At 49.2% G+C, this 23,205-nt stretch overlaps 1 protein-coding gene across 1 annotated transcript in view; it reads left to right on the forward strand.

Moving 5' to 3' along the window:
• The window catches only part of SH2D4B (SH2 domain containing 4B), a 71,930-nt gene extending 48,974 nt beyond the window's left edge, over positions 1 to 22,956 (forward strand). The window contains exons 7-8 of the mRNA XM_036337273.1: positions 16,961 to 17,181; positions 22,484 to 22,956. Of these exons, the coding sequence (XP_036193166.1) occupies positions 16,961 to 17,181; positions 22,484 to 22,576 (314 nt within the window). The 3' untranslated portion in view covers positions 22,577 to 22,956. The remainder of the gene's footprint in view (positions 1 to 16,960; positions 17,182 to 22,483) is intronic.
• The last annotated feature ends 249 nt before the right edge of the window (positions 22,957 to 23,205 follow it).

Raw genomic sequence — 23,205 nt, forward strand, 5'->3', positions numbered from 1 at the left:
AAGGAGCTGCCGCTACGGGCCCACTCTAGAATCGAGCAGCTCTGTGACCTTGGTTGTGTCCTCTAAACTCTCATCTGTGAAACTGAGATGATAGCATGGACTTCACAGGGTCCTTATGAAGATCAAGTCCACAGACGTGGTTTGCCCCCTTCATGAGCCATGTCAGTGTGAGAGCTGACCTCTCCTGGCATCTGAGGTCAACCGCCAGGAGTGGGGTCACTCCTCTGGGGAGCAGAGCTTAGGGAAATGGGCGGGGATCTAGCTTCCCGCTGCAACCTCAGGATTCTTGGTAGTTTCCTCTGTTACGGTCCAGGGGTTATAAGAGAGACTTCTGGTAATCTAAAAGTGCTCCGGAGAAAAGGGAGTGCATGTAAGCTCAGCTTTGGGGAAAAAAAAATATCTATTTTTGGACTTCAACATGTATCTAAAATTAATAATTTTGCACAGTGGCTCAGTTGGAAACCATCTCTCTTTGAGCTTTGCTTCTAGAAAACAGTCACCATGTGGTCCATGGTTTACTGTCTCGGCAGCAACCCCCTGGCTGTCTGGAGGCTTGCCCTCAGGGCTTGGCAGGGGATGGAGCCACACAGTGGATGGTGGTCGGCCTTGGAAAACTCTTCCTGCAGGACCCTGCTTGGGTGCTGGGAGTCGGGGCCTGGGCGCTCTCTGCCCTGGCATCTGCGTTGCAGTGTGGTTCCCAGACCACGCTCTGCTGTCGTTGTTCTGGGACCCTGGGCCTGCCCACGGCCCTGCCGAGCCTTCCAAGTTTGCTCAGGGGTCAGGAGCACCGCAAAGGTCGGCCAGGGCGTGGGAGTCTGTGGGCTGAGGACTGAGGGCTTGGCCTTGTTTCTCTGTTGCTGGTAGTGTCTGGTCCAGGAGCTGAGGCGTGGGCAGCGGTGACCCCTCTGCACGGCCCTCCGGGAGTCCTGCAGGTAAGGGGCCGGCGCACCGGGCGGTCCTGCAGGGAGGCGGCCCCCAGAGAGGTGGGAAGGTTGTGCCCTGGGAGACAGTGCTGAGTGGAATGGAGTCTAGGCTCGACCCCTAACCACATGCACTGGGAGGCCACTTCTCTGAGCTGCATGAGCAGGACGGGGTTGGACTGGCTGGCCTGTGCTGTCCATTGGCGATCCTCCCCCCCCACGCTGCCCGGCAGTCTTGCGTGTTGGCCTGGTCTTTGTGATGATTCTCAGGAGCTAGGGGGTCTGGGCTGAGGGGCAGAGAGGGAGCCAGCTCAGGCCCCTGTCCTTGGCTCCCAAGGTCAGTGGGAGAATAGGAAACTCCGGTGATTAGAGGTGGCAGCTAGAATGAGGACCTGGCAGCATGGATCCAGGCACCAGGTCCATGGTAAGCAAGGGAAAGCTGAAGAAACCAGAGGCAGAGAAAGTAATAACACCGACTCTGTAGTGGTGTTATGGGGCTTGGATGCATTAATGTTATAAAGTGTTTAGAGCAGCCGTGGGCAAACTACGGCCCGCGGGCTGGATCCGGTCCGTTTGAAATGAATAAACCTAAAAAAAAAAAAAGACCGTACCCTTTTATGTAATGACGTTTACTTTGAATTTATATTAGTTCACACAAACACTCCATCCACGCTTTTGTTCCGGCCCTCCGGTCCAGTTTAAGAACCCATTGTGGCCCTCGAGTCAAAAAGTTTGCCCACCCCTGGTTTAGAGCATGCGTGGCATGCAATACACGCTCCCGTTGGTTACACGGAACAATGAACGCGGTAGCCTTTGGAGAGGCACACCGGGATCGGAAGCCAGTGGATTGTGGCTTCATACACTGCTGTCACTTGGAAGGAAAGAAAAGGTCGACATCAAATGACTCTATACCCGTGGTTCTCAACCTGTGGGTCGCGACCCCTTTGGTGGTCGAACGATCCTTTCACAGGGGTTGCCTAAGACCATCCTGCATATCAGATATTTACATTACAATTCATAACAGCAGCAACATTACACTTATGAAGTAGCAACGAAAATAATTTTATGGTTGGGTCACAACATGAGGAACTGTATTTAAAGGGCCAGAAGGTTGAGAACCACTGCTCTACACGAAGGAGGATGATACTTATTTACTCTAAAAATAAGCCCAAGTCTGAGTTTTCTTTCATTGCGAGAGGGGTACTCATTTTGAAATGTTCCTTCAAGGCCGTGGGAGGTAACTCACGGGCCATTTGGAAGGATTGTTAGCGTGTCTCGATCCATCGTGTCAAGTCAGATTGATAATTTTCCTCTCGCGCAGAAAGTGGAATGGAAATTTCCCACCAGCTCTGATCCCAAATGCAACATTTCTAAACGGGACAAAAGGAGGTCAGTTGACCTACTTTCCCTCTTAAGTTCTTGCTTAAAGCTGTTCCAGCTAAGAAATAAAGGAATCTTTTTTCTTCTTAAGAAAAAAAAAAAAAATGGTGCACTGGCTATAAAGTCTCAAAAAAGGGTTAGAGAGAGAGTGAAATTGTTTTCTGCTTTAAGAAAGCATCAGTGGTCACAAGAGTTTAACTCTTTCCTTTCATCTGGCTATAGTTCTGCGTTCTCTTTTTTTTTTCTTTTTTTTTTTTTTTATTGTTTAAAGTATTACAAATAGTAGTACATCTGTCTCCTTTTCTTCCCCCCCAATTGACCTTCCCCCAGACTCCCCTACCCCCCCGGCACAGGCACATGCCCTCACCCTAGTTCTGCGTTCTTGTTTCCAGACCCTCTGTCTCTGAGCTGCCTGGCCCTTTTAGTCTGGCTGTTCTGATGAGCTCTCTTTGGTTTCTGACCCACTGGGTGGGTAACTAAAATGTGGGGAAGGAACAGGGGTTGGGGGACCCAGATGACTTGGATTTCATGGAACTGATTTTTTATCTTCTGTCTGGATTTTAAGAAGCAAGAGTAACAATAAACAAAGCTGTGATTTCTGTGGGTGGATTTGCCTTAATCATCTTCCGATCGCCTCATCCTATTTCTGGTGACTACAAAAGTCTCCTCCTACCTCCCGGACTCCGGGCAGTTCCTATCCTAGGTGCGACCTTCACCTCCAGGAAGCTGCCTGGGCTTTCTGTGCGCCAGGCCCTGGAGTCTAATTCCCTCCGCCCCCCAGTGTTAGCTCACCCCGGCCCTGGCACCCAGGGCTCCAGCCCACCCAGGCCCTTGGCCTCACATTCTCCGGAGGAGGCCTGGGGCTGAGCAGGAAGGCTTGCGGTGGGGGACACAGCCACTGTCGTCAACCACTAGGCCCTCCATCCTGTAAGGGGCCTCCGGGCCAGGACACGGAGCGCCTGGTGGAAGCCGCCAGGTGCTGCCTTTGGCTCAGTCTGGCCTGTTAGCCCTCGGCTGCCCTGAGGTGGAACACGCTCCCTCTGGGAGTTGTGAGTACCCACTGCTGGGGCGTGTAACCTGAGGCTGGCAGCCCCTCAGCCAGGCCCACGAAGCTGTGGGTGGTCCAGTGTGATGGGTGTAGAGCAGATTTCAGGAATCTTCCTCCCCCCCTACCCCTACCTCCTTCCCACCAGGTGAGATTCTCTCTCTATGCATCCAAGAAGCACACACAGTGGCCTTGACATTCGCTAGAGCACCAAGTCCAGCCCTGCAGTGGTTGAGGAGGCTTTCTGAGGGTGAGGACTCATGCATATTTATATTAATTGTTCAAAGTTTCTCAGGCTCAAAGCACCCTCTGTTTAGTCGCTGAGTTCTTTATAGATTCACATGCCAGAGCCACCTGCTTGCAGGGTCCATGACAAATAATGCTGCTGCTTTTGGGCCTTGAGCCACGCTCCTCTCGCCAGCCCCAGGGGTGCACGGCAGGAGGAGGCCCTACCCAGGGGTCCTGCAGGGATCAGCATGGCTCACATGTGTAACCGATGCATGTTTTCTCCTGCAGTCATCACGGATACCCTGTCTCCGCTGCAGACGGTGGGTGCTACCAACATTTGTGCAGCCACATTGCAAGCTCATTTAAGTGCACAAAGAAATGCAGTTCTACCATTTTCTACAATTTCTCTGATCCCATGATGTTATCAGCTCCCCGCTCTCCCCTGCATGTAGCTGGGGAGAAAATTAACTTCAGCCTCTTCCATGGCTGAGTCTGTTTAGTTAACTCAGTCCCTCCGGGGAAATCTAGGTCGTTAATGTTTCCTCCCTGTCTCCCTGCTTCTCTGCCAGAGGCATCTGACTGTGGGAAGGTGGCAAGGGGCAGGGCTGCTGCAGGGATGCAGACTCATCCTGCATGAGGGTGTGTGGCTGAGGGGATGAGAGAGGCTGAGACCCAGCTCCCTGCTCTGCTCCCAGCCCTGCACCTTGTCTGGGGCTGCGTCCATCTGCAGGTGCACAGAGGTCACCTGACCTTGTTCCACTCCTTAGGTGTCCCTGGTCGGAATCCATGGCTGTGATGGATTGGCTGCACCTGTGGGGTCACGCTGGCTTTTATCTTTTCACTGATCATTTATTGGACATTACTTTGCGCTGACCTTGTGTCAAGTGAACGTGAAGCTTCCAATATTGCATTTATTCCTCAGGCTACTCTCTGGGAGAGGTGATACCGTGCACGGACACTCTTCTGTGTGCTTCACACACGTTAACGTATTTAATCCTCACCATGTCTCTGCACTTGCTCCTAGCATTAGCCCATTTCACAGTTGAGGGACTGAGGCACAGAGAAGTGAGTGAAACAGGGACTTGCAGTATGTGGGGTTTTTGAGTTACCTGGGTAGGAGTATAAGGAGACAGGCTCCCTGTGTAAGGCATTTAATAATTTATTGGCTGATTATTAAAAGTTTCTGTTGTGTGCTAGGTACTATGCTAAGTACAGGGTATGTGATGGAGAACAAAATTGATAACTTCCCTGCCCTTGCATAACTTACATTCACTTGCAATTAACAGAAAATCAAACAATATAATAAGTCATAGGACTGAAAAATCCAAAGGTCGGTCCAGCTTTAGGCCTTGCTTGATCCAGGCAAAGGACCCGGCCTCACTCCAGCTCTTGGCTCTGTCACTCCCATGTTGTTTCCATTCTCCAGCAACACATCAGCTGTGGCACTATGCCTGCGTTCTCCTAGCTCAAATCCAGCAGAAGAGAGAGCACACTTTTCTTTCAGGATTCCCAATATCAGCCCCAACATTCTGGCTTGTTGGTCTGGTTTGGGCTCATGTCCATTCCTGAACCAATCACCGTGGCCAGAGGAATTAGCTCTCTAATTGGCTAGGCTTGAGTCACATGACCATTGATGTTGGGCAGAGTCCATCCATGGCAAGTGCGTAGACTGAGTGAGAAGGTGTCGTTTTTCAGAAGGTCACCGTCCCTTATCCAGCGAAGGACAGATGGTCCTGAATGGGCAAGACCAGTCGATGTCCACCATGGAGAGGGAAAGAACCTGTCCTGTCCCCTAGTGCCATGGTCGGCAAACCGCAGCTCGCGAGCCACATGCGGCTCTTTGGCCCCTTCAGTGTGGCTCTTCCACAAAATACCACGTGTGGGCGCGCACATACAATGCGATTGAAACTTTGTGGCCCATGCGCAGAAGTCGGTATTTTGTGGAAGAGCCGGTATTTTGTGGAAGAGCCACACTCAAGGGGCCAAAGAGCCACATGTGGTTTGCCGAGCCGCAGTTTGCTGACCACTGCCCTAGTGAAACTGACAGCACGGTCAGCACGAGTCAAGCTCACACTTCCAGGTGAGGGTAGGCTACACAGGATCCCGTGCAGGCAGCTTCAGAAGTCGTTTTGCCGGTAGTTGCAACCCTCAGTGATTTGAACCTGGCATGTGAGCTCAGAGCAGGCGGTTGTGGGCATGGGTATTGCCTCTTGTGCATAAATATATCTGGAACCACGACGCTTGTCCAGGGCAGCCCTGCCTCAGCAGTGAGCCGTGGTTAAGTTTCGTTTGGAGTTACAAAAATGAAGGCATTCCAGCTCATCCATCACTATCTCTGTGGCTTTCGGATGCTTTGATAAGCTCTTGAGAGTGAAGAGCTTAATGATTCCAGCCTCCTTAATGATCTCGTCTGCAAAGCATGGCAATAGGGAAGAAAAGGCACGGGAACGAATGAGAAATGGCTGAGCAGTAGCGGAGGAGTTGTCAGCCAGTGGGGCGTAGCCGCAGTGAGAGCTGTGAGAAACATGCACATCGGATAAATTGAGACCCATCAAAAGTAAAAGGTCGTGCCTGGGCTGCCTGCGTTTCCTTCCTTTCTGGGAGAAGCCCTGACAGAAATCAGAGGAGCTCACTTGGTTACTGAGGTTCAGCTCTGAGCTAATGATTTCAGGGACCGGCATGGAGGCGGCGGAGGGGCTGGGAACCAAATCCCAGGCCTGCTCTAGTTTTTGCTAACACGTGGATTTATGGGTTCATTATAGGACAGCATCCTTTAAATGTCTCTTCCCTTCCCTCCCCTCCCCTCCCCTCCCCTCTCCTCCCCTCCCCTCCCCTTCCCTTCCCTTCCCACTGCTCTTTTTTTTTCATTTTAATATATTTTTTTATTGATTAAGATATTACATATGTGTCCTTGTCCCCACGTTACCCTCTACCCCCACCCCCCCCCACCCCCGCTCATGCCCTCACCCCCCCGTTGTCCATGTCCATTGATTAGGCCTATATGCTTGCATATAAGTCCTTTGGTTGATCTTTCCCCCTTACCCCCACCCTCCCCTACCTTCCCTCCAAGTCCCGACAGTCCAATCAATGCCTCTCCGTCTCTGGATCAGTCCTTGTTCATCAGCTTATGTTGTTCATTATATTCCACAAATGAGTGAGATCCTGTGGTATTTATCTGCTCTCCAGTTCCATCCATGCTGTGGCAAATGGTAAGAGTTCCTTTTTCTTCTTCCTCTTCTTAAAGAATACCTTTCAGCATTTCATATAATGCTGGTTTGGTGGTGATGAACTCCTTTAGCTTTTTCTTATCCGTGAAGCTCTTTATCTGACCTTCTATTCTGAATGATAGCTTTGCTGGATAAAGTAATCTTGGTTGCAGGTTCTTGCTATTCATCACTTTGAATATTTCTTGCCAGTCTCTTCTGGCCTGCATGGTTTCTGTTGAGAAATCAGCTGACAGTCGTATGGGTACTCCCTTGTAGGTAACTGACTGTCTTTCTCTTGCTGCTTTTAAGATTCTCTCTTTATCTTTTGCTCTTGGCATTTTAATTATGATGTGTCTTGGTGTGGTCCTCCTTGGATTCCTTTTGTTTGGGGTTCTCTGCGCTTCCTGGACTTGTAAGTCCATTTCTTTCACCAGGTAGGGGAAGTTTTCTGTCATTATTTCTTCAAAAAGGTTTTCAATATCTTGGCCTCTCTCTTCTTCTGGTACCCCTATAATTCTGATGTTGGTACGCTTGAAGTTGTCCCAGAGGTTCCTTACACTATCTTCATATTTTTGGAATCTCTTTTCTTTTTCGGTTGGGTATTTTTTGTTTCTTTGTATTTCAAATCTTTGACTTGATTCTTGGGATCCTCTTTTCTGCTGCTGGATCTCTGTAAATTATTCTTTATTTCAGTCAGTGTATGCTTAATTTCTAGTTGGTCCTTTTTCATGTCCTCCATGGTCTCCCTATACTTATTGAGGGATTCATTAAATTTATCGGCGGTTTCCATAAAATTCTTGAAAAACCTTATAACCGTGGCCTTAAACTCTATATCCAATCGTTTGCTTTCCTCCATTTCTGCCATTTGTGACCTGTTTCTTTGTCTCCGCATTTTGGCAGCTTCCCTGTGTTGATAGAGTGGCCCTGTGCGCCAGGTGTCCTGTAGGGCCCAGTAGCTCAGCCTCCCCAGTTACCTGGGGTGGACACTCTTGGTGCACTCTTGGTGCCTTGGTTGTTGTAGAATCACTGGGAGGAATTGACCTCCAGGCCAATTGGCTGTGAGAATCAGCTGTGTCTAAAGTGGGAGAACTTCTGTGCTGAAGACACCCTTCTGGGGCAAGACTTGCTTCAGTGGGGCTTTGGTGTTCACTGAGTCTGCTCCCTGAGTGCGTCCCTTATGGATCTGAGGAGTTGCAGTCTGGATGGACCCCCTCTGACCACTGGGTACAGTGGCTCCTGGATCTAAGGAGATGCTAATTCAGCCTCTGCCTGAGGCCACACAGCAGGAGCCACGAAGAGGCTCAGCTGTGAAGCAATGCAAGCCGCTGCGGGGCCTTGGGCCTTCTCTTGGAAGTTCCAGGTCTGCCTGGATCGGCTGCAGTTAGGTACATTCACATGCAAAAGCCTCTGCCGCAGCCTGGGTGGGGCGGGGTCTCAGGGAGTCAGAGGGCGGAGAAAGCAGCCATGGCCGATTCTCCGCCTGGAGTCGCACGTCTCAGTGTTCCGGTAACGGCTGCAAGCACCTCTGAGGGAAAGCCGCCCTCAAGTTCGCTCGCTGCCGGACAGACCAGCCTCTCCCCGTATGAGTCCTGGGTCCCCAGAGACTTCCCGGAACCGGAGTTCAGAGCAGTCAGGAGCTTGTGACTCAAAAAGTCAGCCGCGTCCTCAGGTGCTACCCCCTTTCCTCGCGCGCGCGTGCGCGCGAGCCGCCGTACCTCTGCACTTCACCTCCGCAGCGCCTCTGGCTCTCAGCGTGCTTTTCTTTCCTTCTAGTTGTAGAATTTACACTCAGCCAGCCTTCCTGTTGTTCTGGATGATGTTTGCTCAGTCCTTTGCGGTAATTTTCAATTGTTGTGTGAGGCGATAATTTCCCGGTGTTTACCTATGCCGCCATCTTAGTTGCTCCCCAACCCCCACTGCTCTTGATTAGCACCGATGAAGTAACTATTTAGATAGCAAGTGTGAAGTTGCTGGCAGTGTTTGAGAGCATCTGTGTGGGCTGCAGGGGGTGAGTAGGGAGGGGTCAGGTAGAGCACCGTGGACATGTGTGTGTGTGTGTGTGTGTGTGTGTGTGTGTGTGAGACAGCAGTAGCAGAGGGGTCAGGAGCTGCTGGCTGCAAACAGCCTGCCTGCGTATTCATGTGTGACACTGGGAGAGTGAGCGCAAACCTGGACTGGCTATGCTGGCGCTCATCTTCCCTTCTGTGTTCCTCGCCTTCTCATCCTCACCACGTGCAACCACCGGGAAGGGCTGCTGCCCTCGGGCCTCTGTCCCCTGACCTTGGCCTTGCCTTTCTCTACAGAGGCCCGACAGGGGGCGCAGCAGTTAGACGGACTGCCTCTGATGCCCAGTGCCCGGAGGAGCCTGGGGACCTGCGGGCTGTCGCAGGTGCACCCTGCCCCCTTTAGCCCTCATCAGGAGCCCTGATCTGTATGCTGGCTTTCTGCTTCAGTTTCCAGATTGCAGCTGTTGGCTTCTGCCTCAGCCCCTCGACCTGCGTGGCTTAGGCCGAGGCTGGGTTGGTTTTGTCTAGCTTGGCAGTAGCAGCCACCATGGTCGAGGCTGCCATTGCTTTCCTGGCGTTATTTCACTCGATTTGGCCAGCTTTGTGTAACACTAATGTGAATCCATTTTATTGTCCACGGAAGAAATCCCAAACCTAAAGGAAGGTTTAAAGAGTGTATGTGAGCCAACGGCTGAGGAAGCACAATCTCAAAGGATGGAGAAAATGCTCCCAGAATAGCAGCGTTGCAGTTCTTTTTATACAGTTAGAATCAAAGGAGAAAATAAGGAGACGTGAAATCCATTGGTGGTGGCTTAAGAAGGCAGGAAAAAGCAGAGCAGGGAAAGCTCCACGTTCGGATAAAAGGGGAAATGGAGGGCGAGTGCTTTTACGCTGGTGGGTGCGGGACAGTTAACACTGAACAATTACAAGGAGTGGGAGTAGAGAAGGTGTGCGGGCAACGAGATAACACTGAGTTTCCCCGTAGTTGTTCTGAGGCTGACAAGGAAAATTACCGACATTTGACACGCTCTTAGCCAAAAGGCTGAGCAGGGATCTGACATTTTAAAGGTGTGTTAGCAGTGCACAAGAACAATGGACAGGGCTTGCTCAAGGCAAAGATTAACGTTTCACTAAGGAAGCTGGGGCCTGGGAGGTGACTTCCCTCCCCGACCGGCCTAGGTAGGAGTTAATGGCCTGTGTGGTTACCTCCTGTGGTTGAGCTTATTTCTCTTTGTTCACATACCATTGAAGAGAGATTTCCTTGCTCAAGGTCAGGCCAATGGGGGGAGGGGGTGTGGAGAGGTGGGCAGAGACCTGATTGGAAACTCGGATTTGCCTGGTTTAGCGCTGCTTTCCGCGGATGGTTTACTGAATCCTGTGGGCCCTGTCAGCCTATGCACACCGCAAGATTTCTGTTTGCAGAGGTGCGACTGCTCCCCACCCTCAGGCCACTTGGGGTTTGGCCCCCAATGAAAACACTGCTTCTTGAACCAAGGTTGGTGCCTGCAACCTGACCTTGCCCCCTGGGAACAGCAGTCCCCCGAGAGGCCTCGCAGGCATCACGGCTGAGTCCTCATGGTTCTTGCTGTGAGCACAGGAAGCCCTGTGCCAGGAGCTGGCTGTGCGCATCCACGCCTTGTGCACACTGTCTTCCAGGGCCCCTGCATGGGAAGCTGTGGACAGGGGGGGGCATGGACACGCACTGTAGCGGGAACACATGTAGGGAGAGCAGTGCAGGGCCACAGGAACACAGGCCTGGCGCACAGGACTGACCCTGGAAAGGAGGCTGTGCCTCTCCCTAGTGCTTCCTAGCATGAGACCTCGGGCAGGCACTCAGCCCCTGCAGCTGAAGTGCCCGCTCCGTGAAATGGGGAGGATAGAAGTGCCTTCAGGAAAGAGTTATTCTGAAGATCAGATGAACCAGTGTGTACGAAACTCTTCGCACGGTGGTCGGCATAGTGTCAGCGTCCCATAAATGCTAGACCTGGGTTATAATCTTCACTAATGATTTCTTCAACAATATCGAGGGTCTAGTAGCTTCCAGACACAAGGCTCTAGTAGGAACAAAGCAAACAACATCTTTGCACTCATAGATCTTAACAAAATGATGATAATGTTTATATAAACTGTTGTGGAATTCACCTTTTTTGCATAAATTATATCATACACTACTATTTTCCTACAACTTTTATTCTACAGTTATCAGTTAGAGATCTTTGAGGTCTACCTCCATGTCAATGGTTCTCAAGGGGATTGAACTGCAACTGGGCATGTGCCCTGACTGGGAATTGAACGTGACCTCCTGGTTCATAGGTTGACGCTCAACCACTGAGCCACACCGACTGAGCTCTGTGGCTAATTTTTGTGTGAAATTAGTTTTCCTGAGCTGTTCAAATGAAACCAGGGCCAGGAGAGTGTTTTGTAGTCCACAGAGCCTCCTCCTCTTGTTGGCAAGTCTTCATAAACCTGGGCAGCTTGCTTCCGGGACAGCCAGGCTCCGCTCCCCACCCCCACCTGGGTCTGAACCTTCTCCTTCTTTCTTTTCTTTGTCCTTATCTTCCTGAATTTCGACCCCATTCCTGTGGAGTGTCCCACTGTGGCTTCGTGTATTCACCCAGGACAGGAAGGGCACAGCCCTCCCTCGTTCCAGCTGTGTTTTCTCACGCTGGTCTCCTGCTCTCCAGTGAGTTCCTGTTCGCTGCTCTTCGGTCCCTCCATCACCCTTGTTGCTTCTTCTTCCTCCTCCTGCCTAAGCACTCGCTGTCTTGAAAGTCTTGTGCTGATGGCTTGTTCCCACCATCCTTGGCATTTGGGGCTCGTGGAGATCTCTTTGCACCTAGTTTTGATGTAAGCATATCTGTGGTCTTTTGGTTTTGCTCTTTAGCTGTCTCCCTGTTTTTATTTGGGATTTGAAGAGATTGAAAACCAATGCTGCCACCACCACCAATTCCAGAATCCAGCCCTCATACCCTGCACTTACATACGTGTGCATGCAAGGTGAGGAGCGTTAAATATCACTTGTGTTTCTTTTTTTTCTTTAATAAAGGTGGATCTTCACTCCATTTTATTTATTTATGAATTTTTTTTAATCCTCATCCAAGGACATTTTTCACATTGATTTTTAGAGAGAGTGAAAGGGAGAGGGAGAGTCAGAGAGAAACACTGCTGTAGATTGGATGCCTCTTGCATGCCCCCAACCTGGGCAGGGAGCCTGCAACCGAGGTATGTGCCCTAAACAGGAATTGAACCCAGGACCCTTGAGTCCTCAGGCCGATGCTCTATCTCCTGAGCCAAACCAGCTGGGGCTCACTTGTGTTTCTTGGCCTCACCGAGCACTTGCTATGAGGTCCATGCTCCGGGCACCTCTGGTGTTCTAGTTCTAATTGTTGCACAGTATTCCATAGGCCGCTGCCACCTAATTTTGCCCAGTCCACTCCCTGAGTCACAGATGCCCAGATTGCCTCCAACTCATTACCACCACAACTTACTCTAAGTATCAGGTAAGGTCGTTGCACTGGATCCCTATGGGCCTACATAAGAACTTCTTTATAAGCTATCGCAGGATTAATGTTGTTGGGCCAGAGGATATGCATGCACTTCATTTGACTAGTGGTGCCAATGGCTCTCCAGAAGGCTGAGCCAGGCTCTGGTCCCAGCAGCCACACAGGAGGGATGCTCTCCCTCCATGTTTCAAACCCCTCACTAGAACGTGGTAGGAATCCTGGGTCCCCTCGGTGCTCACAGGAAGCTGGAGGCTGACAGTCACCGTCTTCAGACGGTTCTCTCTCCGTACACACCACTTCTGCCGGGCTGTGGCTTCGTTACGCAGACACAGCACCTGCTAGTTCTCCACAAAAACTGGGGCACAGGACTCCTCTACCGTCTCAGTCTCTCTGGGTGCAGAAGGTAGTGAGGGCACTCCTTCCAGTCCTTCTCGCCCTCTGCCCCAGCTCAGCCCAGAAGAGCGCTTTCTCTCCTGGCAGGGACTTCTCACAGGATCTACCTTCCATCCCTCTGAAGTAGGTCTACAAAACCCCGCCTTCAAACCTCCACTCCTCTGAAAATACAGGGAGTTTCTAGAATGCAAAAATCACATTTTAGTTCTTTGTCTATACTAGCTCTCAGCAAATCTCAAATCCGGCTACATCTTAGAAGCGCATGAGAAGATGTTAAACATTGCTGGTTCTTGGCGTGCCCACGAAGAATTAAACCGGACTCTCTCGGGGTGGGCTGGTGCTGGGACCAGGCTCCAGAGACTCAGCCAACTTGGACAGTTAAAGCTCATTAGTGACCATTTATTTCCAGGTGATAACCTCTCCGTCCGCCAAAGGACATTGACCGATTTGGAATGACTGTCATAGCAGGGATATGTGGGGAGCTGCAGAGCAACAATATTAATATTTTTTAAACATTAAATATTGACTATATACAGTGTTTGCACCTCCACATGTGAAGGGAATAAAGAAAGTGTAGGAAGTGGGAAATCAGCTATCCTTGGACGCCTCTGTGCTCCTCACATCGTAGCCCTCTTCCTTCCACCAGATATGATCCTTATCCTGATTTTTTTGTCCATCATTTCATTGCTTTATTTACTGTTACTATGTTAATCTCCCAAAACCGTAGTGTTGAGCTTTGTGGGCTTTTCAATTTAATACATGGAATCACAGTGTATTTATTTTTCAGTTACTTATTTTCAGTCATTAGCTTGTTTCATGCATCATTGAGGACAATTTTCTCATTGTAGTTTTTCGTCTCTGTTGTTTGGAAGTTATATCACACTCAAACCTGTCTTTTCATGGTTTACATAGATAATTTAACATGCGTACTTAACATATTCTAAATTTAATATATATCTTTATCCTCTTCCTAACCCAACCGAACTTTTTAAACTCCAATCCTTTTTCTTGTGATAAGATGGTTCTAGTTTTTTAAACTCTCAAATTATCCATTACAATAATTTTGTAAGTTAATATGTATATTTTTAAAAGTTGACCTACAGTATCTATGCTTATCATTCCTTCTAGCATCTCAGTTTTTCTATCCAGGATCATATTTCTTCTACCTGAAGTACATCCTGGAATTCTCTTAGTCGTCAACTCTCAATTTTTTTTTCTGAATATGTCTTTATTTTGCCCTTCTCCTTGAAAGATAGTTTAATTAAGCAGTTATTTTTTTTTCTTGGCACACTGAAAATATTATCCTATTCTCCTCTAGCTTCAATTGTTTCAACTAAGAAGTCAACCTTTAGTCTAATTGTTTCTTCTTTATAAGTAATCTGCTTTTTCTCTCTGGTTGGCAAAATGAGACATTGAGCAGCTTTGTGCAGTTTCACGGTGATGTGTCTTCAATTAATTCTCCACCATGCACTCTTTAAATATTGCCTCTTCTCCATCCTCCTCTCCTCTGTGGGATTCAGATTATACATGTGTCAGACCTTTCATTCTATCCTCCATGTCTCTTAATCTCCTGAGACTTAGATTAAACTTCTCTTATGTTACATTTGTATAAATGGCCCATGGATGTGTCATTCTTAGTCTTCACTGTGACTCTTCAACTCATGGTATCCCTTCTCACCTTTCACCTCATCACCACTCCTTACTGCTCACAGGGTCTACCTGGTCTTCCAGGCCCCCTTCCCACCCGCCTTTGTTGCCTCTGCAAAGCCTGTCCTGACTTCTGTTGGCCTTGTTAATCTTCTCCTTCTTGTGTTTTTCATAGCGCTTACTGTCCCCTGCATGCGATAACATGGTGTAGAGCAGAGAGCACTGGGCTTGGAGTTCCAGGAACTGAGTTCAAATTCTGGCTCCACCCTTCATAGCTCTGTTATCTTGGCTAAGTCACTTCTCTTGTTGAGTCTCACTGTTCTCAGTTATGAACTGATGACGGTAGAGTCATCAGGACGACTAATGGGACGAGGGCCACAGAGTGCCCAGGTGGTGCCCAGTGCTGGCTCTGGCATAAAGCGTCTCCCGTGACCCTTACTCTGTCCTTTTGCCACTCTGTCTCTAAGTGGAAGCCATTTCTGGCAGCCCAGTGGCCCGGGAGCTGGATTTCAAGGCCACAGCTGCGGGAATGTAGCTGTGAAGTAATCCTCAGAGGAGGAAGCCCTCCCTCACTGGATTGAGATCCTGGCTCATATACCTCCAATTCATGCCCATTGAATCCATTTTCCACCCTTGGACATTCTCATATTCTTCCACCCGGGAAGCATCAGTCTCTCCCCATTGCCCTCAGCATGATGCCTGTACTTCTGTTAAGGGTAAGGAGAGTGCTTTGGGGCCTGACCCCTGCCTATCTCCATGCATCTTGCCGTTGCCCAGCTGCTACTTCAGTGCTCCATCCAGCCGCACGGAGCCCTGTGCTAATTCCTTTTGCAAGCTGCCCTCCTTGCCATGCCTGTCTGTTTTAACCTTTCTGTTCTCAGTCTGTCTGTCACTTCCATCCCTGGGCTCCAGAGCTGACTGGGGCACCTTCCCTAGATATAAGCACTGCGGCTAAGGCCTTACCCCATGTGGCGTTGATCACCATGGTTACAGCAAGTCCCCCCCCCCCCCTTTTAAAAATTTACACCAACCTTTCTTTCTGTCTGGAGCCAGAGGTTTTGGGAGGCAGGGACTGGTTCTCATCTGGTGCTGATGTCCAGGTGCCCAGCCTGGGGCCTGGCTCCTAGATTGTGCCTAATAAATACTTATTAAAGGGAGGGAAGAGAAATTGAACCATGATCTTCTAGTTCATGGGGCAGTGCTCAACCCCTGAGCCACACTGGCCGGGCTGCGCTGTGATTTTAGTCCATGCGCTTGTTCTCTGCTCCAAACCAGTCCCCCTGCATCCCCAGCACTTGGGGTATAACGTCACGGTTTTGGTGTCCATTTGGGTCTCCGGAAAGCAGAAGTGCATGAGATTTATTGGAGGAAATGCCTGGGAAGATAAAGAGGACACAGGCAGGAGAGGGTGGCAGAGTCTTCAGATGGGGTGCAGGTCTGACTCCTAGGAAGGGAGCGATGGAAGGAGGACCGTTGGGAGGGAGAGCTTGGTACTGGAGAAAATCCCAGTCAGGCTGGTGGGAAGCCTGGAGCAAAGATTGCTCACTAGCGGAGACCCCATTGGGTAGGAATGGCAGCTCTGTACCCGTGTCTCAGTCACGGAACCCCTGTGCTCTGAGTCGGGGGCCTCGGTCTGGTATCCCCTGCGCTGGAAGCAGCTGGGGGCAGCATGCCTCAGTGGGCCCTGAAGATGCGGCAGCAGGAGGCTGCCAGCTGCCCACGCTGCTCCCGGCAGCAGGGTCTGTCTTGGAGGGAGGCCTGGGCCGCATGCTCCCACGGCCACAGGCTCTGTCCTTGAGCTGTCCACAGCCTGTTTACTAATATGCTGTAGAGTTTGGGCAGGATGTTCTGAGAGCCCCAACATGGGTTATCCCTGCAGCCTCCTGGGATAGAGCCATTTCCTGGGGGGTGAACAGGCTGTACCCTGAATCAAGGGACCCTGCCGAGGGGCGGGGGTGGGGGTGGATGGGGGAGGGAGACTAGTTGGGAGGAGGGACTGAAATACAGAAATGTGAACTTTGCCATTTTGGCCCAGAAGGCAGCCCTTTCTAATTCAACCAACCAGAGGGACTTATTTTTCTAACTTGCTGTTACACTGGGTGAAGCCACATGTGGAAGGGTGCAGAATCGGAGAACGTTTGTTCTTTGAGCTGAAGGGGAGCTTAATTATGTGCCTCTATTAAGAAATTGTTTGCCTACTGTCCACAGGTAGACAGAGGAAGTCTTTTTACTTCTTAAGAGGAAATACTGTTTCCAGGTGCTCATTATAATGGGGGAGGGGGGCCCACGCTAAGGGTGGGGGGAAATCATGAGTCCTTCAGTCTCATCATCAAAGGCTCTCCACAGGGCAGTGCTGCTGACTTGCATTTGTAATCAATGGATGCTACAATTCTGGGTCATTACTAATTCTCTGTAATGGATCCAAATGAGTGTGGCTTAATTTAGAGGAAAGTGTGCTAAGCCCAGGCCTGTGGGAACTCTGCCCCAGGCTGACAGCTGGCTGCTCTGGACCAAGATGGCCCCTCAGTGGCCTGAGGCAAGAGCTGGACAGCCCCGGCGGCCTCTCCCTGCCTTTGACACAGGCTGAGGGGCAGGAAGAACCTGCTGACTTTTCTTTTCTTTTTTAAACCAGGAATCATTAGCCGAGAGGATGCAGAAGATCTCCTCGAGAACATGACCGAGGGAGCGTTTCTGGTCCGGGTCAGTGAGAAAATCTGGGGCTACACCCTCTCCTACCGCCGGCAGACAGGGTTCAAGCACTTCCTGGTGGATGCCTCCGGGGACTTCTACAGCTTCCTGGGAGTGGACCCCAATCGCCACGCCACGCTCACCGATCTCATTGATTTCCACAAGGTAGTGCTCTTAGCGGAGCTGATCAGGGGATAAAGCTGGTAGAAACTTGAGCTGCAGGGAGAGACAGGCTGTAGGCCTTCTATGAGCTGGGGATGGAGAGTGAGCAGATGGGGCCACAGGAATATGGAACCTGGAGTAGACGAGACCAGAAGTTGTCCAGACCAGACAATGCAGGTCTTCTCTCTGGCTTACCCTCTGACCCATGTAGGCGCCTCAGGAGGGTCTCCAGCCCTCCTCTCACCTTGAGTACCTGAGTGCTCCCTACTGTCAACACACAGGGCCTGGTTGGCCAGCCTTCTGTCCAAGACCAGTTCTCATCCCCGACTCATCTCCAGGATGTCCCTCTTTTGGACATTGTAGAAAGGCCTCTTGCAGTTTTGTAGAGTTAGCAGAAGCCTAAGAAGCAACCCCATGGTTAGAAAAGCTTTCCTTGTAGAGTTACCATATCTCTTGTTCCAACTACAGCTTTACCAGGGAGTACGTGTGTGACCTTGGGCAGCTTCCTTAGTCTCTCTGAGCTTTAGTTTCCTGCCCGGGCCAGTGGGTGTGATAATACTCAGCTCAGATCCTCTGAGCATTGAATGAGGGATGCACTTGTACGTACCAGGACTCTAACTAAGTGATAGGGAGTCTCGTTCCCCAGAGCTCTTTCTGCTGAGGACCTCACATTGAGAAAGATGTTGCCTTCTAAATAGGATATGTAGAAAGAAGCAATTTCTGTGTTATTGTGGCTACTGGCATCAATAGTAACTGAAAGGAAGACAAAGGTGGGACTCAGTGACTTGGAAGGGCAGGACCCAGGGATTCTGAGACAGAGCTGTGGTACCTTAGGGGTCCACCCTCTACCTGAGCTTTACAGGTGTAGAAAGTCCTGAAGAACTACTTGACTGCCTCACTGGGCTTTTCTATAATAGGGACTCTTGGATTTGTGTTGCTTTTTCTTTATGGATGTCCCCAAGCTCTAGGGACAACTCTTAACCTGATCTTATCTGTAAAGCACACAGAAAATCACTCCTTCCCCAAAACCTAGACACGTGGAGGAGAGTACTGCCTGGGAAACCAGTCTAACCCAGATCAAGGCAGAGTTCTACTTGTGTTGGGAAGAGCCTTCTAATAACTGTAGGATAGGGAGAGGGAGGGGATGTGAGAATGTTGGCACCTTGTCTGTGTCAAGCACTTTGCCTGTTGCTCTAAGTACATGTTCTCATTTAATCTTCACCATAGCTCTGTGTGGGAGGCATATCAGTCTCATTTCACAGATATGGAAAGGGAGCTTGAGAAGCTTGTCTAAGTTTTCATGGCTGATACAGCTAGGTCTAGGAGTTAAGCCTCAGGCCGTGTATCTCTCAAGCTTGTGCTCTTCCCACTACACCACATTGCTTGCTTTTCCTGTCCAAGATAAGCTGCTTTGAGCAGCGATGAGCTCTGTGTCCTGGGAAGTAATCAAGCAGAGGGTAATGCTCATCTCTCAGAGATGCTGTAGACAGGTTCCTGAATAGGAAGGCTAACCCAGGTGTCTTTGAAGGTCTTTATTCTCTCCCAAATCTAAGGTTTGAGACCGACAAATTTAGTTTCTAACACTGAAGAGAGAGCTCATCTAGGCCCATGTGGAGATCTGGTGGCCAGTTTTACAAGTTAAAATTTTAATTAGACAATTAATTTATGATTACATTCTAAGAAATATCAAATATAATACCAAGTGTAAATGTTGTTCATTTCAAATCCGAGTTTCCATCCTCCACCATGTACCTATCCAAGTATTTCCTGGGCATTAATACAGAAATCCTATCTAATAAAAGACAAGTAGGCTAATTAACTGTACCTCCGACACGCTTCCCACTGGCTAATCAGGGGAATATGCAAATTAACTGCCAACCAAGATGGCGGCTGGCAGCCAGGCAGCTGAAGCGAACAGGAGGCTTGCTTGCTCCAGTGATGGAAGAAGCCAAGATTCCCCGCCTGCGCGGCTGGGCTCTGAGCTGCACTCTAAGCAACAATGTTGTAATTATAGAAGCTAAACAAACCCCAGATACCTGCTTTCAGCCAGCAGAGGCCTCAGAGCTGGAGCTGCAACAGTGTTGCAATTATAGAAGCTAAACAAACTCCAGATACCTGCTTTCAGCAGCGGAGGCCTCAGAGCTGGAGCCGGCTCTCAGCTCCAGTGACAGCTATAGAAGGTAAATAAATCCCAGAATTTAAAAATAAGAAAAAAAAGGAGAGGTTGGGAGCTTCAGTCACCTGCCAGCCTGAAAATGGCCCACAGTCCCTCACCCAGACTGGCCAGGCACCCCAGTGGGGACCCCCACCCTGAAGGGGGTGTGACCAGCTGCAAACAGCCATCAGCCCTCACCCAGGCTGGCCAAGCAGGACCCCCACCCTGATCCGGGACACCCTTCAAGGCAAACCAGCCAGCCCCCACCCGTGCACCAGGCCTCTATCCTATATAGTAAAAAGATAATATGCAAACTGACCCTAACAGCAGAAAGACTGGGAATGACTGGTCACTATGACACACACTGACCACCAGAGGGCAGCTGCTCAATGCAGGAGCTGCCCTCTGGTGGTCAGGGCGCTCTCACATGGGGAGCTCTGATCAGTCACAAGCCAGGATGATGGCTGCCAGTACAGTGGTGGTGGTGGGAGCCTCTCCTGCCTCCTCAGCAGCGCTAAGGATGTCCGACTGCAGCTTAGGCCTGCTCCCCGCTGGCAAGTGGACATCCCCCGAGGGCTGCTGGGCTGCCAGAGGGATGTCTGATTGCCATCTTAGGCCCAATCCCCTGGGGAGCAGGCCTAAGCCAGCAAGTGGTCATTCCCCGAGGGGTCCCAGACTGCGAGAATGCACAAATTTTTGTGCACTGGGCCTCTAGTGTACGTATAAAAGGACATACACAGTTTTTTTTTTTATTTTTTATAAACTGGACTAGAGGCCCAGTGCATGAAATTCATGGACTGGGGTGGGGGGGAGGTTTGTCCCTCAGCCCAGCCTGCACCCTCTCCAATCTAGGATCCCTTGGGGGATGTCCGACTGCCAGTTTAGGCCAGATCCTTGCCCTCCCTTCCTGGGCTGGTCACCCCTAACTACCCTCCCCTGCCAGCCTGGTCACCCCCAACTGCCCTTCCCTGCTGGCCTGGTTTCCCCTAACTGCCCCCCGCCCCCCTGCTGGCCTGATCACCCACAACTGCCCTCACCTGCCAGCCATCTTGTGGCTGTGGGCACCTCCATCTTTGAGGGCATGACAGTCAATTAGTATATTCCCTCCTTATTGGCTGTAGGCACTGCTATCTTTGAGGACAGGGCAGTCAATTAGCATATTCTATCCTTATTGGCTGTGGGTGCTGCCATCTTTGTGATGGTGTGAGGGTCAATTAGCATATTCCCTCTTTATTAGATAGGATCATTCTTGTCTAATAGCTCAGCAATTCAATTTTAAACATGCTTAATATATTATAGAATATATTTTGTAAAACCATGGACCCTGGATTCAGGCTGCCAAGTTTTAAATCCCAACTCTATGACTGTATATGACTTTGGGCAACTACTCACACTCTTGTGCCTTAGTCTCCCTCTGAGTAAGATGAAAACGTCTCATGAGATGTGAAAGATATGGCATATGTGCTTACTGATCCCGTGCCCAGTGCTCAGTGCACTCACCTCTTAGGGTCACTGCGAGGTTCCAGTGAGACATCACTGTGAAGTACTGGATCGATGTACCTGCCATTTGTGAGTTATCAGGACACTGGCTGTCATTGAGCACTGCGGTATCTCCATGCCAATCCACATGCACATCCTTGTAAAACCCATGGCATTCCATGGCATGGATGTATATTACAATTCAGTTTTCCCTCCTCCCCCCGCTTTTTTCAGATCATGAACATTTTCATTTTTTAAACAAAATTAAATTTTTTATTGTTGAAAGGATTACTCCCTCCTTCTTTGGATGAGCACTGGTGGAGCTTCCAGGTTTTGATGGTCATACACAGCGCCGCAGAGACTGGCTTGTATATATCAGTTTGGGCACATGTGTGGTGATTTCTCTAGGATGGACCCTCGCATTGGAATTGCTGGGAAGAAGACTATGCACATTTTAATTTGAAAATATCTGCCAGATTGCCTTCCAAAAATGTAGTGCCAACTCATGCTCCTGCCAAAACTACACGAGGCTGTGTCCTCACACGGCTGCCAGCACTGGGACTGTCAGTCATTTACATCTTCCCCATCAGATGGGCAGACACCGGATCTCACTGCTGTTTAACTTGCATTTCTCTGATTACCTCTGATGCTGAGGCTCTTTTCATATGTTTATTGGCTCTTGGATTTCTACTGTGAATTGTCTGTTCAGATCCTTTGTCCATTTTTCTTCTTAGGTGTCTCTTTCTTATTGATGTCCTGGTTCTACCAGCGACTAAATTGCTCTGTAGTTATGTTCGTTCTGCTCTTCAGTTCTTCTGTTGAGATTTTCCTTGTGATTTAAATGTGGATCCTTGTCATGTCCAGGCATTCTCTAATTGGTTCTTTTTGAATAAGAGCCCATTCTTGTTTCATGGATGCTTTATCTTCTGAGTCCACTGAGGAGATTAATACACATCTCTTAAAGGTTCTTTCTGTTTGTTTTATACACTTGATCTTTCCCTGAATCGTAATTAGGAGCCCATCCTTCTCATCCCAAGCATTTTGATCTTTATACTCTTAAAGTTCTGTTGTTAAGGTCGCCATTTTTCTTTCATCTTTATGATTTTCCTTAAATAGTTACAAATTTTGAGCGAGGAGGTGATTTTTTGACTTTGAGTTTCTTATTTATCCGTCAGTGGATACAGTTCCTGTTTCCCAAATTCATTCTCTTTATGCTGTCAGGGTTGGAGTTGATAGTGAGCAGTTCATCTTTTGGAGATGGGAGTGTTTGAAATTTGTGGGTCTCTTTGCCCCCTTAAGGAACTGTGTACCTCTCCTTACTCTCTACCCTGCCTGAGACAAAGACCTCTGTGGTCTGGGGGTCCCCAACCTGTCCACTGATACTTGCCCCACAGTAACGCCTCTGAAAACCTCATCCTGTATATCTTTTGGTTTTCAAGTACTCCTCAACATTTTTGATTTGTTGATTGCCTTTCTTATTTTCCTTTACTTTTATGCATTTATTTATTTGTTAAAAGCAGATATTTTTTTCCCCTCTGTGATTTCTAGAAATTTGAATGAGGAGGAGGCAGGTACATATTCTTAGTTTTTCTATCTTGAATTAGTTTCTCTCTGGTGGATGCTTATTTCTCTTTGTTGATTATAAGTGAGTATTTCTATTTTTTTTTTAAGGAAGAAATCATCACTGTTTCAGGAGGAGAGCTGCTGCAGGAGCCCTGTGGCCAGAGGGACAGCCCGCCAGACTACCATCTGCTGTTTGAATGACATTTCCCCCTTAGCCACTGGACTCCTTTAGGCATTCTTTTTTTTTTTGAACCCATAAACTTCTCAGCTCAAATCCCTATGGCCTTCTGGAAGATTCACCACCATCCAGAGGATTAAGTAGATTAGAATGTCTCAAGAGATATGGAAGATATGGCCTATTGTGCTGCCGGCCCCTGTCCCATTGCCCAGGGCAGAAATGGCTACTAGTTGATGCAGATCTTTCATGATGAGTTTGGATAGGTTGTCAGAAGATGAAGCCTATTTGTTGTGGCTGCTCTAAGCTCAGCTCCCAGAGCCCATGGATCATGTTTTTATAATCCAAAATAATGCCAGTGCCGAACTCTGAATTCAACATATGGTGTCCATTCAATAAATGTTTGTTGAACGAATGTACTTTTTCTGAAAGTTTTCAGCACTAATCCCTGATTTCTAGTAAGTGATTTTCTACTTGTCACTGTTTATAAAGTCATGGAGATGATAGAGGAAGTACCGTAAAGGATTTATGTGGGAAACATAGATGCTGCATCTTTAATGATGTTCATCATCATCTCAGTGACATTATCAGTGGAATTGCTAAGGTTTCTGAGCCCCAGCTTCTAGAGCAGGTGACTGATACTCCCCCGCCTTCC

This window comes from Myotis myotis, unplaced genomic scaffold (assembly GCF_014108235.1).
Source record: "Myotis myotis isolate mMyoMyo1 unplaced genomic scaffold, mMyoMyo1.p scaffold_m19_p_15, whole genome shotgun sequence".
NCBI lineage: Eukaryota > Metazoa > Chordata > Mammalia > Chiroptera > Vespertilionidae > Myotis > Myotis myotis.